Raw genomic sequence first — 18,040 nt, 5'->3', positions numbered from 1 at the left:
CTGAGCCTCGCTGAGTAGTCCTGACGACACCATACTGGCGTCAGGTAGTGTGTGCCCCGCGCACGAATCTTTCTTCGCAATGCTTCAGGATCTTTCATCTGATTAGCCGTCTTTTCAACGCATTCAACAAACATACGCCAGTCGCCCCGTTCCAAATTCGGATCTGCACTACTGTGCTATCGATAACGTCCCTGTCAGTCAACAACATGAGCGCACGCGCAACATACACCAAAGACCAAATAACAAAATACTTTGCCCGCCTGGGGTTGTCGGAACAAAAGAGAAAATATGACGTGGCTGGTCTGGATCCCAACGACGCTTTCGAGTACCTTGCACTACTCCAAAAACTGCAGCTAGCAGCGGTACCTTTTGAGAATATAACCCTGCATTATTCGGCCCATCATACCGTGTCTGTCCATCCTGAGGAATTGTTCAGGAAGATCATTGGCGATGACAATGGACGAGGTGGGTATTGCATGGAGAACAACAGACTGTTCGGCACGCTGTTGAATTCGCTGGGATTCAATTTGTATTCTGGTGGCTGTAGGGTCTGGGCTGGTGACAGTTGGACCGGTTGGTCCCATATGGTAAACTTTGTCACCATCGGTGACACCAAATACCACGTCGATGTTGGCTTCGGGGCTGACGGGCCTGTTGTCCCAATGCCTCTTGAGCGCTCGGGTACCATCCAAAAGCACATTCAACCTGCATCGGCCCGTCTCCAATGGCGCAACATCCCAGGGAATACTGACCCAAACCAGCGCCTCTGGGTTTACGAATACCGAAGAAATGACGATAGTGACTGGGAGATCAAGTACTCGTATAGTGAGTTGGAGTTTCAGCCACAGGACTACGCGATGATGAACTATTTCACTTCTACTAGCATGAAGACTTTCTTCACGCAGATGGTCGTAGCTGATAAGAAGATCATGGGCGATGACGGGGAGCTAGTAGGAAAGCTGAGCCTGGCGGCCAAGTCTTTGAAATGGAATGTAAAAGGGGAAAAGACCAAGGAAATCGAGTTCAAGAGCGAAGAGGAGAGGATAGATGCGCTTGAGGAGCACTTCGGTATGAAGTTTGGAGACGCGGAGCGCGAGGGCATCGCGGGATTGCCATCAGAGATCAAGTAGAGAAAGCACTGAACATTGAGAATTGTTGATTGCTTGCATGTCCCTACAACTGCCGTATACGCTGTGATCCTTTCGCAGCACGATGTAGTCACTATTGGGTATGTAATATACTGTGTAGGTATGCCAGTTCCGCTTTCGACGCGGGAAAAGCTCGCATCGCTTAGATGAATCGTTGCTCGCACTGCCCGTGGTTAGCACCTGTCGTCTATCCAGCATCTCCGTACCCACCCTCCATGGGTTGTTGAGCTCGAAGCCTTCCGGAGCAACCGGCTTGTCTGTCTGTCCGCGCATGAATCCGGTCAGTCGGCGGTCGCGCTCCATCACTGGGGTCTCGTAAGTAAATCGCATGAGGTCATCGTGAAATGATCGTACTTTGCTGTACTGAAGTTAGCATCTTCCCAATGCGCCTAGGCTTCCGGAAACTCACCCTGTCCCATGCATCGATACCCCTCCTTGTCTTCTTTCCTCCGTTCTGCATCTCCTTGAGCTTTCCGACAGACACGGCGCTGAATGCGAAGAACTAGGCCCTCATTAGCACTCTCTAGCCCCCAGGCACGCCAATTACTTACGCCCGTCATAATGGCGTAGGGCAGCAGAGCCTCGAATGGGACACCCATGATTGCGGTAGTGTACTTAGTCGCGGTGGTGTTGCGGGGTGGGTTATCAGTGACGGCTGGTTGGAGGTGCGTCGGCGTGAAGTGAGGTGCGGCCGTGCGTGCATCCTTGGCAGCGACCCCGACCTACGCAAAGGGTGTCATTTCAAAGGATGCCGTTACAGGCCCACGGCGTTTCCTGACGAGCGACAATTATTCTCGGTGTCGCACTGAGCCACACTTTCATACGAACCGCGAAACCTGATACTTTCAGTCCCCATTTCCCCGGAACAATTGCCTCCGCTGAGGTCGCGCACCTCCACCTTCCCCACAGCCACGGCCAACGCGACTACGAGCCCGAGACACCTTCCTCTGATCATTCACTGCCTGTACAAGTCATTCCACGATATTACTTGGTGGAAACACGCGGTGGACGGATTCACGGGTCACAACAACGCGTTAGGACACAGGCACGACGCGCTTACCAACCACCGCATGAGAGAGCCTCCGCGGCTGCTATCGCTCGCGCGACCGATGTTTTAGGACTCAAACTATACTGGGACTGCGACAGTGGCTTATCTTGCCTCCAAGGTGGCCTCTGCCGTCAACTTCGCCATGGCAGAGCTCCTGGGCCAGCCTGCGAGCAACGCCGAACTTGAAGACATTGATGCCGATGGCGAGTATGAGATGGATGATGTAGAGTATGAACAAGCTCCGGCTACCGAGAACATGCCCGATGCCGAGGGTCATACGACCGATGCTGAAGGAACGGACATGGACGCCGAGGGCGAAGAGGATGATGCTGAGGGTGAAGACGATGACGCTGAAGGTGAAGACGATGATGCCGAGGGTGAAGACGATGATGCCGAGGGTGAAGAGGACGATGCCGAGGGTGAAGATGTGGACGCTGAGGGCGAAGAGATAGACGACGACGAGGATGAAGCCGAGCCAGTTGGCGCTGTCAAGATCGCCCAACGGCGTACCCAATCATCCGACGAGGAGGAGGATTACGAGGGCGACGATGTTGCAAGAGATTCATCCGACGCCAAGTCCAGCAACAGCGACGAGTCGAGCAACGCCGATTCTGAGGAGGAGAACCAATGGCAGGCGAGTGAAGATGGTGAAGAGGACGAGGTCATCAAGTCGGCCAACCCCAATATCTGCGTGTAAGTGTATCCTAAATATTGGAAAGTAAAACCGAAACTGACCAAGCAGATACTGCGGACTAGACGAGGACAACGATCCAAGCCCGGATTTCGAAGAGTCCCTCTCATGCACTTTGTGTGGAGACCATGGTGTGTGTCAGTAGTAAGAATGCTTGAATTTACTTGTTCGGTGGCTGACATGTTGTTCCTGCAGCACATCGGCAATGCGCCCGTAAGGCTGGCACGCTAAGATCCGATGACGGTATGTTATCTTGTCAGCCCGGAACCGCGCCTTGCTAACGATGAGTAGATGCAAAGCGTTGGCGTTGCCCTGATTGCACTCAAAATTTCGGAACTGAGGAAGAAGAAGAGGCTGAACGGCCCTCTACTTCTACACGCCGGAGGCGTTCATCTCTGAACAAGTTGACCAAAGAGTTGCTGCCTTCACATCGTGGGGTTGACCCCGAAGGACATTCAATATTCAAAGAGCTAATTCTTCCCGATGAATCAGCAGATGGATTACGTTCACTGCGCAAACGCAAGACTTCACAAGAGGAGGAGGCACCGGTGCCTTCAAGGCAAACACGGAAAAAGCGGAGACCTTCTGAGGCGACCAACTCAGATGTCGAACCATCAGTTCCTGCAGTCTCACCCAGACCACCATCGAGGAGCATACGAAGTGCTCGTAGCGTCATGACGGATGGTCACGAAAGTGGAGGCGAAGCAGAGCAGAATGGGTCAGAAGCTGGTCGGCTACGTCCAGCAAGGGCGCGTCGCGGGCAACCTAAGAGAAACGACAAACGCCCACTTGCCTGGATCGAAGAGGCTCAGGGCCAGAGCTTGATCATCGCTTTCCATCTCAACAACGAGAAAGTCCAACAGATTGTCACGTCTAAGCCTAAGAAGAAGATTCAGACTCTCACGATTGAACAAGAGCGGCAAGAGAGACGACGTGAGCGGGATAGAGAACGTCGCGAAAGGAATCGCCGGGCTGCACAGGCTGCGCGAGAGTCACCAGAGGTCCTACACTACCCAACGATACATGTCCAGCACGCCACACAGTTTCCAGGCTTCATGGACAAAGAGCTCGACGAAACCAAGAGCAAACCCTACGGCGGCGTGCTTTCCGAAGCTGATGCTGATACTTCCAAGACGTACCCTTCGCCTGCTGATAGGAAGCGCTTTGACGACGCCCGCATCAAGGCCGAGGAAGAGTGGAAAGCGAAGCAGGCCGCACTCTATCCTCCCGAGCCAGCGCGATCACACAAGCAAGCAGCCACCGCGAGCAAGATCAAATGCGTCAACTTTGGCGGATGGGAAATCGACACTTGGCACGCTGCACCATATCCAGAGGAGTACAGCAAGAATAGGGTGCTTTACATATGCGAGTTCTGTCTGAAATACATGAACTCGGACTACGTCGCATGGCGACATAAGGTAAGTATCCTGGTTTTTTCTCCTGGTTGTATACTGACAGTCATAGCTCAAATGCCCAGCGAAGCACCCTCCAGGCGACGAGATCTACCGCGACGGGAAATACTCATTCTTCGAGGTCGATGGCCGGAAGAATCCCGTGTACTGCCAGAATCTTTGTCTACTTGCCAAGTTGTTCCTCGGTTCGAAGACGCTCTACTACGACGTCGAGCCCTTCCTATTCTACGTCATGACTGAGAACGACAATTTCGGCTGTCACTTTGTCGGCTATTTCTCGAAAGAAAAGCGGCCCAGCTCGCTCAACAACGTCTCATGTATTCTGGTACTTCCGATTCACATGCGCAAAGGATATGGGCAGTATCTAATTGAGTTTTCCTACCTCCTCACCCGTGTCGAGAGAAAGACTGGAAGCCCAGAAAAACCACTCAGTGACATGGGTTTGGTGAGTTATCGAAAATACTGGCGGCTCGTTCTATGTGAGGAACTACTCCAACAGAAAGCTGCAATCAGTATATCAGCCATCTCAGACCGCACGGGGATGACACCGGACGATATTGTATCTGCTCTGGAAGGCTTACGAGCTCTTGTACGTGATCCTGTCACGAAGAAGTACGCGCTGCGCCTCGATTTGAACTACTTCAAGTCGTACATTGAGAAGTGCAACGCTGCAGGCAACCCAAAGATCAACCCCGACTGTCTGATATGGACACCGTACGTTATGGGTCGTTTGGGTCAGTACGAGGATGGACCTGCCTTGCAAACTGTGCAGCAGCGCGATGAAGTAGAAGAGGAGGAAAAGCCTGCGCCTGAGGAGGGTGTGCAAATGGAGATGGCGAAGACAAACGGCACTGGTGATGACGTCGAGGCAGCCATACCCACCATTACCACCGAAGACTCCGTCAACGGTGGTTCACCGGCTCCTGGTACCCCACTCGCAAACGGCTCTACTGTTGCTCTTGCTGGTTCCCATATGGATGAGCCGGCAATCCCACCGTCACGATACGAGATCTTTCCTCCCATACCAGGGCAACCCTCGCAAAGACGTCGACCAGGACGGCCATTTGGATCACGGCGAAGAACAAGCACTCCAAACCGCGTACGAAACACTTCACTGTCCATTCACACCGCACCAGTATCAAAGATCCAACTGTCGCCTAGTAGAGGTGCCAAAAATCTCATGTCACCGTCCGCAAACGGCGCCCTCACACCAGGCACCATTTCCCTGCGTAGAACGCGAAGCCGACTTGGTGAAAGCGTCACGAATGGCGAGGACGTCGAAGACGGAGGTGCCGTCAAAGCCGTTGCCGTCAACGGGCGGAGAAGCACACGCAGCTCCGCCAGTTCCAGAGGAAGCATCGATTTCAAAGGCAAGGGAAAAGCTTTGCCCATTGAAGAAGAACACGATGAAGACATTGATGCGGATGGCGATTACGACGAAGAAGAGGGCGATATGGACGTTGATGCTGAAGGCGAGGAAGACGACGACATTATCATGCAAGATGCGTAATCGGTGCTGAATGTTCAAGCTGTCCGCATTATTATTGTTTGTCGGTGTCGATTGGCCCAATTACGGCAAGGGTCTGATATCTTTCTGTTCAGCACAAAATCCTGCGTTTTCAGTTCATGTATCATTATGTTCTTTTACTTAATTTTGGCATGCATAACGGAGATACCTTGGGACCGGATAGCGAGGGGCGTATATCAACATCAATTCAATACATAATCCAAAGGGACTATCTTCTATGCCCCATTTTACCATGATCCTACGCCAGGCCTTCACACCACGTACATGTATTGTCGTTTCTCAATCGTCGCTGGTGTTCATTGTTGTGATGGCCCAAGGATAGCCCAAAATGACGTCCCCTCGGTCCTCTTTCGTCCGAAATTCGTAACCCTCACCTCCGCTCCTCCTCTTCCACTCTTCCACCTCAATAGATCATCACTTTACCCGGTGCCCCACACGCGACATCTCCACACATCCGCATTCGATGCGCTGTGTTTTAACTTCATATACGTCGATTGCAGGCTGGCTTGGCGGCGACAAGGGTCGCGGAATCTGCTATTACTCCATTTGGCTTGCGTTTACCCGGGTAAACAGCATGCAGGCTATGCGATCCTCACTAGCGCGCAAGGAACAACGCGGGGGATGTGCAGATCCAGTGACGTTAGTGGAATTGCAACCCGATAATAGAGTAGGGTATAACTAATAGTGGGTGCAATGCTCTATTTGCAAAGTCGTACACGCCGGATCTCAATATTTGATACGGATTCTTTATTCCTAATTGGTTGTCATGCTATTGGTCACATTTTCCGTTGTGGTGATTGCAACGGCCTTGGCTCGAGTAGGATCTGCACAAGCTTTCAATTCCAGGTGGTTCAATCCCATCTTACCTGGTGTAGGCTAAGCATTCAGATACACTTCCACAAAGAAGGTTGATTGATATTATTCAGTTCCATCCTGATCCGAGCTGCATATTCCATCAGCTTGACGAGACATTCTACTGTGCTTCGAGTAGCTTCAATGTATTCCCTGGTATTCCGATCCATGCTAGCAAGGATTTGACGAACTGGAGACTTGTAGGTATGTTGCATTTCCCTTCTCCAAAAGTGATTTGAAACTTGAACCACAACAGGGCATGCTTTGAACCGGGAGAGTCAACTGCCTGTCCTTGCAGAATCTATTGGGTCGACGAGTGGCATCTGGGCGCCTGCATTGCGCTTCCACAATGACACATTCTATCTCTTGACTACGATGGTGCATGACAAGAGGGCTGACAACGACTCTTCGAGGTGGGATAACGTACGTTTACGTCACGGCTCGTTGGAAGAGATGCTAATGTTTCAGATCATCTTCTCGACGACAGACTTGTGGGATGAGAGCAAGTGGACTGATGCTGTACACCTTGACTTTGAGGGTTACGATATCAGCCCGCACTGGGATGACGAGGGCAACTCGTATGTTGTTGGAAGTCATGCATGGAAAGTAGCGTAAGCATTGTTGAGCCTCTGAGCATGAGCCAATTACCCGGGTATGCTGATAAACGTAGCCACGGTATTCACATCAATCGTGTCGATCTCACAACGGGTGAGCTACTCGGTGATTGGACCAACCTGTGGAACGGTACTGGTGGTATTGTGAGTATACCTCATCTGATTACATAGGCTACCGCTCATCGTCTCGTCTAGGCACCGGAAGGACCACATATCTTCAAGAAAGACGGCTGGTACTATCTGATGATAGCAGAAGGTGGGACCGGCCTGCTTCACATGGAAACGATAGCACGATCAAAAGATCTTTATGGACCGTATGAACCGAATACCGCAAATCCAATCTTGACCAACACAAACACCACTGAATACTGTAATGTTTCCTGATATCGCATATATGTCATCATCTGACAGATAATAGTCCAAGCTGTAGGCCATGCCGACCTCTTTCAGGATGCAACAGGTCAATGGTGGGGCGTAGCGTTAGCTGTCCGCTCTGGCCCGGAATGGGTAACCTTCCCTATGGGCCGAGAAACCGTCCTGTACAACGTTACATGGGAAGCCGGCTCATGGCCTGAACTGCAACATCCAGTCCGGGGCGAGATGCGAGGATGGTCACTCCCTGGCATCATCCAAAACCTACCAGGTGACGGGTAAGCCAGAAGACCTCCCGAAAGAACTACTTGCTAACAAAAAACAGCCCCTTTGTAGATGAAGGCGACAACAACATCAAGTTCCGACCAAACACCTCGATTCCACCCCACTTCGTCTACTGGCGCCCACCTATCGCAGAAAACTACGCCATTTCCCCACCCAGCCATATCAACAGCTTGCGTCTCAAGCCCTCGAGTCTGAATCTTACAGGCATTGATGGAAACTCACCCGGTCCCGGCGGTCAAACATTCATATCCCGGCGTCAAGTCGACACACTGTTCAATTTCGCTTTCGACCTAGATTACACCCCTAGTGCCCATGACGAAGAAGCGGGAATAACACTTTTCTTGACGCAGAACCACCACGCACGAATGGGCGTCACAATGCTCCCTCTAGCCAACGACAGCAGTAAACTAGCACCACACTTCCACTTCCATGCTATATCCTACATTCCCGTTCCTGACGACACAGTCGTCCCTGTGTACGCCTCCTGGCTTAACAAACCGCTCACGCTGAGTCTGAGAGCGGTGAACGTCACACACTATGCTTTTGGTGCCGGACCCGCTGACGGCAGCGTACCTATCCAGGACTTTGCATACGTAGGCGGTGATATCATCTCCTGGGGCTTCACGGGTGCGCTGGTGGGGGCATATGCGACGAGTAATGGGGGAAATGGGACGTCGGAGGCGTATGTTACGAATTGGAATTATCAAGGCTGGGGGCAGGTTAGGGAGAATTGGAATGGAACCGGAATCTACTGAAAGACACGGTTGATCGAATAGAAGCGACAGTAGCCACTTGTTCCAAAAGCGAGTATACATTGCCAATCAACTCCACTGAGCTGTTGTCTTTCTTATTGGTATGGGTTGTCTGGCTCCTGTCATCGACATTAACCCCTGGGCCTTAATCTCTTACATCCCGGCTCGAGTCTCGCACAACATTCTGTAGTACAGAAAGTATTTACCGGGTACGTTGTGCCTCAGTGTACAACTCATCACCCACCGGCCATCACCGAACCCCTGAGTGCCCATAAATATGGGTTTCTTCCACGCTGCTCTCGCCATTGCGAGTCGATGATATCACACCAGTCTCCGTCTTCTCATCCGAACACTGCACGCCCAGTCTGATCTTCGATGCACTCTACGTCGATCTCATACGGTCTGTGTAAGCATATTGCGTTTCTCCGTTTGCCGTTGTCAAAAACGAAGCCGAAAACCGCCGTTCATCAAGATTTAACTTCATCCTCAATGCGAATTGCCGCTTTGACTCCTACCTGCATCGCATCGCATCGCAGCGCGTTGCATTGCATATCTTGAGTGACCTGTACAACATGACATCGCCGTCGGGGTGCCGAAACCGCACGCCAAGCATGTAGGTACATGACGATCGTAGTTGGTGATGCTTTTCGTCATTGGTACTGTTGATGGATATTGATAAGTTACTTCAACGCAGATTTTGAGACTTCGTAAAGGCTGAAAATGCTGGTGGCTGGATGGCGACGGATAGGGCTGAGTCGCTAGTACATCTGCAGTTAGATCGGGCATGACATAAGCCCGATAAGGGGATGTGTTGCGGGGATGTCATGGTGGGATGTTCCGATGAGCGGGACACCGTCTAGCGCGCAAGTTGTCGTTCGCAAGGCGTCGTTGACGTGTGGCCTTTCTTTTGCGTTCCTGCATCTCGAAGACGCCTTCACAATTTTTTTTTTTCGAAGAGTGTGACACGTTACACCATGATGCTCGGTTTGTCGTTCTTCGCCTTGGGTATCCTTGTCCCAGTTCTCCTCATCGTTCAAGTGCTTATCAGCTATGTCCGCAATCCATTGCGCAAGGTTCCCGCTGCACACCCACTGGCGCGTTTTACCTCAATGTGGATGCATTCAGTTCGCTGGCGGGGTATGGAGAATGCGACATTGAAAGCAGCTCACGACCGCTTGGGCCCGATTGTGTGTTTGGGTCCCAACGAGATCAGCGTGAACTGCGTCAAAGGCGGGATCAGAGATGTCTATGCGGGAAGTTTCGAGAAAAGCAGTGCCAAGGATGGGTATAATTGGTATGGTTTCTTTTCGAATTATGGAGGGTGAGCACTGTCACGAGATCGACCGTGCGTTTATTGACTCATCGCAGAGTCGACAACATGTTCTCCACTGGACGCAACAAGCCGCATTCGCAGAGAAAGCGAATGCTGAGCAACATTTACAGCAAATCGAACGTCGCTGCAAGCGAAGCGCTGTTAGGTCAAACGTCTGAAGTCCTCTACAGACGCTTCTTGCCCTATCTAGAGTCGACATTTGCCGAGTGTGACAAGGGCGTTCTGAACATCTACGCATTGCTCAGCGCAACGACGATGGACATTGTGACGTGTTTCATTTTCGGGCTCAAGGCAGGCTCGAACCTAATCGATGACCGAAAGCAGCTCGCATGGTTTCTGGAATTGTACAATTCACGACGATCCTACAACTTCTGGCCACAGGAGTTCCCGCGATTTACTAGCTTCGTGGAGAAATGGCTAGGCTACCGACTGACGCCAAAGTGGGTCGATGAGGCAAACGGTGAGATCGAGAAGTGGACGGCGAGTATGTGCGATGATGCTGGTGCTGTCTCGACCAGAGGCGACGCACGGATTGAGGACCGGCCTGTGGTGTACCAACAGCTTCAAAACAGTATGGCAAAAGCGACGAAGGGGGTCGGGGACGACACACTGCAGACTCAGATTGCGAGCGAGGTGTTGGACCATCTTGCGGCAGGGTTCGACACGTCTGGGATAACACTGGTCTATGTTGTTCATGAGCTCTCGCGACACTTGGAGGTTCAGGCCCGTCTCCGGGCTGAACTGCTCGGTCTATCACCGCAGCCTGTACCTTCGTCCGCACCAAAGCTGCCGGATGCGAAGACGGTAGACAACCTACCCTTCTTACATGCAGTCATCTGGGAGACGCTCCGTCTTCACTCAGCCATCCCCGGCCCACAGCCACGGTTCACGCCACAGCAAGGCTGTCAACTCGGCCCTGAAGAGGCGTCGTACCATATTCCAGGTGGAGTAAGAGTGAGCGCAAGCGCAGGCCTACTGCACCTCAATGAGGAAGTGTTCGAGCGCGCAAACGAGTGGAGGCCAGAGCGGTGGCTGGACTTGGACAAGCTAGACGAGGAGAAACGGAAGGATATGGAGAGCCGATGGTTTTGGGCCTTTGGAAGGTCAGTACTGCTCGTCGAAGCACGTTGAACTCTGACACTTACTCTGCGCAGTGGCGGACGCATGTGCGTTGGAAGTCACTTGGCGATATATCGTAAGTGCTGATCCTTTATACTTTCTTTTTCTATGTGGACAGCCCTTATGCTAGCCCCACTTCCAAGAAAATGGTCGTAGATGCTGACTGAATTGCAGAGATGAAGTACATCATTGCTGTGCTGTATTCAAGCTACAGCACCACGATCGTTGATGACGCAGGCATCGAGCAGATAGATGCGTATACTGCACCGCCCAAGAGCGACAGGCTCCTGGTAAGACTCGAGAAGATGGTGTAGCAATGAAGCTTGTGTGGCTGGAGGCTGTTACCTCACTTGTTAGACATGTTTGGACCCTGATCTCCAAGGCCGAAGAAGGAAGGAAGCAACTGCCCCGCCGCACGTGCGGCCATATCTTAGCGGAAGTCGCAATGGGGAAAAGCATGTACACTGCCGGTAACCGTACGGCGAATTTTGAGTGTGGCCGGTTCACGCCGCTGGAGATGCGAACCATGGTAGAGCTGTGGGAGCTACACACTATCAAGCCAATCAACAACCATAGATGTATGCGCTACGTGGAGAACGCTGCGTGAAAATTCTGAGGAGGCGGTGAACTCATGTTCATCGTGCTGTGAAGACACAAGCACTTGAAGAGGCGTCTGTCAGTGCTCCGGTATGCTTCTTGTTTCATCAGGACGAGATGGAAGTCTGCTTGTTGATCTGCTTCTTCAGTCAACATGTCTGCATCAGCCTCTGCATCAGCTGCATTGAACCAGCTACCTTGCTAGCTCGAGGCAAAGTCACTGTAGTTCTGCCACAGGTTCCAAAGCCAATGACGCTCCGGAAGCTTTGCTCGCTCGACACCGGTCATGCAGCAACCCTCTGTCCAGGGATCATGTCCTTTTGCGCAGCCAGTAACATCTGTCTACCTACATCATACCCCCTTGGCTCGCATGAGGCCCACACATCGCACGCTGAGCTGAACAGCTCGTTGTGCGCTGATCGCCGATTCCTGGTTGGAACAGACTCTCGGGGCAACGTGTGCATGATACAATAGTGATCAGATTGACCTGACAGGCGCTGGAATTGCTGATGTACCGTGAGCCTGAATTGTTTGTGCGAAGTAATCGATGTGCATGGCGGGGTGATTGTGGAGAACTGTGACCAACGCGCACAGCAACAAACACGGAGTTAGAATTACTGTGGATCTAGATCTGGCCGCATACGAGGGGTAGTCCAGCCGGCTGTTCAAAGGTTGCGTTGCCAGGGCAGGCGAGTGCAGCTCTAGTACAACCTTTGGTAAAGTGCCGTGTCATTCAGGGCTGATGCGATAGATATTAGACAAAAGGCGACTGGCTCGAGTCTGTGATGCCTCTCGGTGTCGCAGGACGGTAGTTAGCGCTGACCGATGCAGGCAAGGAGGTTCTTTGTTGCCACAGCGGATCAGGAATACTTTCAAGTCTTTTCGAGCTACTAGCAGAGATCTTCCGCTGCGAGTACTGCTGGTGATCAAATAACCTGACATACCTTCCTGCATCCGCCGTAGCCACAAAAGGTGCCGTAGTTAGTTTACAACGGACATCGTGCCAACACTGGCTCGCCAACTTTCAAAGACAGAAAAGGAATGTTCAAGTGCTTATCGACTGACCGCCACGATGCAAACTCATCTCAAATCACCAGCAAGTGCATGATCTGTACAGATCAAGCCTGCTGATGCTAGCTAGTTAGTCAAACGCACGAGGGATGTAGTTGCAGCAAGCTGCCAGATCTTTGTCACGAGAGTATACTATGGCTGTTAGTGTGTAGCTCTGCGAACCAGACGCGTTCATGTCCTCATCGATCACCTTTGTGCGGCAGTTGTGAACGTGGCTAGGGCGCCTAAGACTTATTGCGTCCGCTGCGTACGGCTCAGCGGAATCAGGAGCCTAGTAGCGATTTGTTCCAAGATGAGCCCACTGTCTGTGCAGGCGAGATCTCGGATCCAACAACGCAGGGAGGATGCCCACGAGGTCTTTGTGATAGCAGTCATCGCACACACCCCACATCAACATGAGGGGCCCGCAGCCGTGAATGTAGGCGCTGCAGAGGTTTCCGGTCTTGCACACGGCTGAATGTGCCGCTCAGTTGCAGGCTGAGGTGCGTGTAACAAAGCACGAGGGCAGTCCTCCTCTTTGCGCGTGCGGTCCGACTCAACATGTGGGCGATATTCCAGAGTGCAGCACTGGCTAGTATCGCGATGTTCGGCGACGGTGAACCTCATCGCAGCCCGTGACGGCACTCAATGATGTCTGGACAAGTCTGGAAAGACCGAGCCTCCGCCAGAGTAAGCGAAAAAGTAAATTAAGCGCATACAAGATCGATGTTGGGACAATATTTGCAACATATCCAGAGGGCCAATAGCGGGAAGCACTCGTATCCTGCAGGAACAGCGGCATGTCGGCGCACGGAGAGTAGGACAAGACATAGGCCACGAGGGAAACGCGCCGGGACAATGAGACGATCAGTCGTAGAGGCGCAACAAGCAAGCTCCTAGCAGTCAGATCATCGTGCCTTGACGACTGCGACGGTTACCTGGCGATGGTGACCCGGGAAAGGCGCGCTAAGGACATGGTTGGCTATAGCCCTGCTGTCAGAGGTGGATTGCCGAGCTGAGGGTTTCGCAAGAGGCCCGCGGACTGCCCACTCGCTGGGTGTTTGTGGCTAAAGGGGTGTTGTACGGGGGTGTGGATGACGGTGTAACATCGTAGAATTTCTTTCATCAGGAGAACGGAGCATTCGGCGGTCTTCGCTTGGAATCGAGCTACATCCCTGCAGAAATCTTTCCAGCCACCGCACGATTTGACGGCGATCATCCTCCCCACATGCATCTTCATAGCCTCCAAACGACATCACCCGCCTCAGCCCGACGATGTGTATGCACCATGCGTCATTCCTCCTTTTGTTATGCAACACCCAATGGAGACACTTGATGCGCGGTTCCACGTCCGTTCCAGGGCCGATTGACGACAGGAACCACACCGGGCACTACATTGCAGCGTGCGTGCCGTCCACTGCAGTGATACCGACTGCGGAGTGGGTATCCTAGCTCGATGGTCCTGTCAGTTTAGCCCTCGAGTCCTGAGGCACGTTCCCGATCCGCCATGGTGCGCCGTCGGGAAGAGCGTGACAGCCGCCATGTGTGTGGACGTGTTCAGTACCACTGCACTCGCCTGCGAGTGGTCCCGACGGTTATGTTGGGGTCCGTTCAACTAACTCGAGAGCTCTGTGCCTCTGAGCTACGGATCAGAGGAACCGTAGCAACCAGGCCGGCGAACGGCGTGATGCTGAGATATTGGGCGTCGATGGGGCATTATATGCGACTTCTCAAGTAGAGTAGTTGCAATGGCTAAATTCCGAGCATCTCTGTGAGTGCCTACAGGCATGGGGCTCTTCCGTCGCATGCAACCGGGTCCCCCGTTCGATGCTCTTGCATAGTGCCCTCCCAACCCTAAACCTGGGATTGCCGTTGATTCCAAGCCGTCTTGCTATCCTTGCTCTGCTGCCGCACAGTCTGTGCAGCTAGGTCTGCCATCCGGCTGCATGGGATACCCTCGCTCTGGCAGTGCCTTCTAGCTCCAAATCAATCCTTGGGCACTCTTCGGCTTCATTTGAGAGTGCTGTGAGCATATACAACAGTCGCCGCACTACGGCACAGTATCTGCGACCAGCTTGCCTTCTTGTACCTCGTCCCGCCGTGCCGCACTCGCACGCTTACACATGCACCGTTCGGCTGCACAAGCTCCCACCTCCATCGCGAACCCGGTATTACGCTGAGTATTTACCGTCCTGTCGTTTTCGATTGTACACTCGACGTCATTAGCAAACGCATCAACCACATCGCAGACAGCTTCGGACTTGACCAGGCGCAAGAGCAAAATCAACCAGGACTGTGTCAACAAGCGAAAACCTTAGCTCCCAGAGGAACCGTGCCTACAGAAGAAGAAACAAGCCCAGACGACCTTCCATTGGCCGCACTAGAGCTTGTTCGCATGATTCACGCCGCCGCTCGTTCATCTCTTAGTACGCTAGCTCGGAGAGACCCTACAGCATTGATCGGCCGCGCTCGGCACCAGTTGCTCTTGAGACTAGACAGAGAGCGACGAATCATAGTCGAAGCCGCCACGGAGCCGTACGACGACTGTAGAGGAGCCCCGATTGAGACGAGTACTTCGAGGTACCCTGGCCAATTCTTCTATCTTGCGCATTGCTCTCGTGCGTCTTCCTTCTTGAGCCACGGGACATCGCTCTCGAGGCACTCTCCTTCTCTCTGGAATTCACTTCTCATCTCACGCTTTTGACAGACTTCTCTAATATTGCCCTGCCGACACGTCATCGCTGCTTGACTGGTCGACCAGCACGACACTAATATCATCGAAGCCGTTAGAGACGGCCCTCTTTGTTGTCATATTCGAATATTCTCTACCACGGATCGATACCAAACCTGAGTAACCTCGAGCTCAATCGAACAGCTCCCACTCGAACTCCGGCAGGTGCTATGCCTTTGGGCAAAACCGCGACAAGTACAGCCTTTTACAAACTCGACACTGCAAGTTCTGGGCGACGCAGGTGCAACACTCTTTGTTGTTGTTGATTATACGTGCGCCACTTCCCGTTTGAAAACTACGGTCCAGTGTGGAGCAGACCATATCTCCGCAGGCGGGCCTTTAGCTCGGTCCCGTTGAGACGACGGCCAGATCCACTCCCGCGCAAGCCATTCGCATACCGAAGCCGTCCAGAGGTGCCTTCATCTCCAAAAACGGCAGCATAGAAAAACGCATTACTATCACCGGTGCTTAACTGGATCGTTGAGAGCAGGCAGTCGCGCTCCGCCACAGTTTCTCCGAAAAAGGGCCCAGCACCCATGGTTACGGTGGTCCACACGCACTTTCATCGCTCATTACCACCACTATTACTGGACACGCAGGAGTTTGGACGGTACAGTGTCTCCACAGAGATTCTATCCTTTGTCCGATAAGCTGCATCGCGCGCATCATCACCACTAATACGGCAAGCAGGGCCTTTGGACTTTGGGCGGTACAGTGCCTCCGCAGTCACTCTACCCTTGGTTCGATAGGCCTGATCTTACGCATTAATCACACACTCCGCTAGCGGGATGGAATAAGTTCCCAAATGTTTTTACGAATTCTCGACCATCCTACTTCATTCCACTTCCACATTCTTGGGAGTATCTAAGATTCTCTGGGAACCACTACCACGATCGTCCAGCTCTACTATGGAGCGCCGGACTATGAACACGATGTCTTCCATGTTCCCGCACTCGATGCCGCCGTACAACTATCAGCCCTACTACCAGTCGAGCATGCCTGTTCCACTACCGGCCGCCGCTCCTGCCCCCGAACCTCTACGCCCTTTGAACTACCAGCAGACTATACATGTTCAGCAACCAGCCGCTAATCCTGGCCCCGAACATCTACGTCCGTCAACCTGCTACTTGCAAGTCCGCCAACAGCCTATCGAGGCGCTCGTCACTGTCAAGGGCAAGGAGAAGTTTCGGAAGCCCGTGGATCCACCACCGATCGTAGAGCTGAAGCTTACTAACGGGGCCGATCCTTCGAATACCTTCTTACAGAACCCCTACATCTTCGTCAGTGTATCTTTATACAAACCAGATAGAGATGAACCCGTCGAATTCACCCCAAACGACTCGTTGGCAGGCACTCTGGTCTCCTCCCTACATAGACTCAAGGATATTGACAACAAGGACGGCGGATTCTTTGTCTTTGGCGATATCTCTGTCAAGATTCAGGGCAGCTACAGACTGCACTTCACCATGTATGAGTTTCTGCCCTTACAAGGCGAGTTTCAATCTCTCTACTCGATTTCCAGCGACAAGTTCAAGGTCGTACTGCCCAAGGACTTCAAAGGTCTCGACGAGTCGACGTACCTGTCGCGGGCGTTCTCCGATCAGGGTGTTAGACTCAGGTTGCGCAAGGAAGCGAGGGGGATGATGAGCAACAAGAGAGGTTATCAGGCAGAGACAGAGTCGACCCAGCAAGCGCCTATCGCCCCCAGCTACGATTACCAGGCTCCGAAAAGAAGGAAGGAAGACTACGTCGACAGCCCTGTCATTTCAAGCTCTGCACCACGCATCAACAACAGCATGCTCATGACGCCTTTCAACTACCCAACATACGCTCCGTACAACCCATACAATCCCCTCCCATATACGCAACAACCAACGCAAGACTACTCGTTGGCGCCTCCATTCGAGCCGCACGAAGACACTAACTAGGAGGACGTCAAGGCCCAGCATCACACGCACACATATGAGATACCCAGCAACAACTTCGATATTCCCACTATCACGCGCCGGCGTTCTCCGCTCGATTGTAGCCAGGTTTTCTGATATGTTTGTCTCACCCCCTTTCTTTTTATGACTATTATAATGAGCGGTTTCTTGTGGCCCTCAGCATGGTGTTATAGTATGCGCACAAGGCATTTGGGTATAGAGTTTCTAATCACGACAACAAGTTATGTTCTTCTCTTTCTTTTCTATTATATCGCGCTACGATACTAGGTATCACACTGTCATGGAGGGAGTACTGGGTTTAGCTCACCTTGGGATCAAAAAATTAACCACCCACTGAACGTAAAAATATCAAAATTGCAAACTACTCATCGGAGTCCCGTGAATGATGTGCTTGGTGATGCAACGTGCCTTTGCATCGCAACAACCGATGCCGTACCTGCAGCTCAGATACGCACTACCACCGTGTGCAAGTCCTGGACGATTTGGAAGACAAAGGCAGCCAGTCGGCTTGATACCACACAGCCGAGCACTAGAGTCACATGCGAATTTGAACTGTAGATCC

The 18,040-nt window shown here is 52.4% G+C and overlaps 6 protein-coding genes across 6 annotated transcripts; 5 read left to right on the top strand and 1 right to left on the bottom strand.

Annotated features, from left to right (window-relative positions):
* Positions 1-206: 206 nt before the first annotated feature.
* On the top strand, positions 207-1,130 carry GT037_006601 (arylamine n-acetyltransferase 1; the record flags this gene model as incomplete). The annotated part of the gene is made up of 1 exon (XM_038931648.1): positions 207-1,130. One exon carries the CDS (start codon positions 207-209, stop codon positions 1,128-1,130), a length of 924 nt encoding a protein of 307 aa, XP_038786145.1.
* Positions 1,131-1,290: 160 nt separating this feature from the next.
* On the bottom strand, positions 1,291-1,747 carry GT037_006600 (uncharacterized protein; the record flags this gene model as incomplete). Its single annotated transcript, XM_038931647.1, has 4 exons — positions 1,291-1,311; positions 1,359-1,511; positions 1,558-1,650; positions 1,700-1,747. The coding sequence occupies 4 exons, from the start codon at positions 1,745-1,747 to the stop codon at positions 1,291-1,293; spliced, it is 315 nt and encodes a 104-aa protein (XP_038786144.1).
* Positions 1,748-2,338: 591 nt separating this feature from the next.
* On the top strand, positions 2,339-5,809 carry GT037_006599 (histone acetyltransferase myst2; the record flags this gene model as incomplete). The annotated part of the gene is made up of 5 exons (XM_038931646.1): positions 2,339-2,889; positions 2,939-3,024; positions 3,083-3,130; positions 3,179-4,305; positions 4,352-5,809. The coding sequence occupies 5 exons, from the start codon at positions 2,339-2,341 to the stop codon at positions 5,807-5,809; spliced, it is 3,270 nt and encodes a 1,089-aa protein (XP_038786143.1).
* Positions 5,810-6,593: 784 nt separating this feature from the next.
* On the top strand, positions 6,594-8,705 carry GT037_006598 (xylosidase : arab-like proteininofuranosidase; the record flags this gene model as incomplete). Its single annotated transcript, XM_038931645.1, has 8 exons — positions 6,594-6,698; positions 6,754-6,883; positions 6,936-7,102; positions 7,148-7,290; positions 7,350-7,437; positions 7,489-7,663; positions 7,712-7,943; positions 7,991-8,705. 8 exons carry the CDS (start codon positions 6,594-6,596, stop codon positions 8,703-8,705), a joined length of 1,755 nt encoding a protein of 584 aa, XP_038786142.1.
* A 971-nt stretch (positions 8,706-9,676) lies between these two features.
* On the top strand, positions 9,677-11,468 carry GT037_006597 (cytochrome p450; the record flags this gene model as incomplete). The annotated part of the gene is made up of 4 exons (XM_038931644.1): positions 9,677-10,023; positions 10,071-11,138; positions 11,190-11,230; positions 11,329-11,468. The coding sequence occupies 4 exons, from the start codon at positions 9,677-9,679 to the stop codon at positions 11,466-11,468; spliced, it is 1,596 nt and encodes a 531-aa protein (XP_038786141.1).
* Positions 11,469-16,464: 4,996 nt separating this feature from the next.
* Positions 16,465-17,460, top strand: GT037_006596 (vosa cocsn; the record flags this gene model as incomplete). The annotated part of the gene is made up of 1 exon (XM_038931643.1): positions 16,465-17,460. The coding sequence occupies one exon, from the start codon at positions 16,465-16,467 to the stop codon at positions 17,458-17,460; it is 996 nt and encodes a 331-aa protein (XP_038786140.1).
* Positions 17,461-18,040: the final 580 nt, after the last annotated feature.

This window comes from Alternaria burnsii (genome assembly GCF_013036055.1).
Source record: "Alternaria burnsii strain CBS107.38 chromosome Unknown 752, whole genome shotgun sequence".
Taxonomy (NCBI): Eukaryota; Fungi; Ascomycota; class Dothideomycetes; order Pleosporales; family Pleosporaceae; genus Alternaria; species Alternaria burnsii.
The sequence above is the reverse complement of the archived record's forward strand: the minus strand, read 5'-3'. Positions and strand labels throughout refer to the sequence as shown.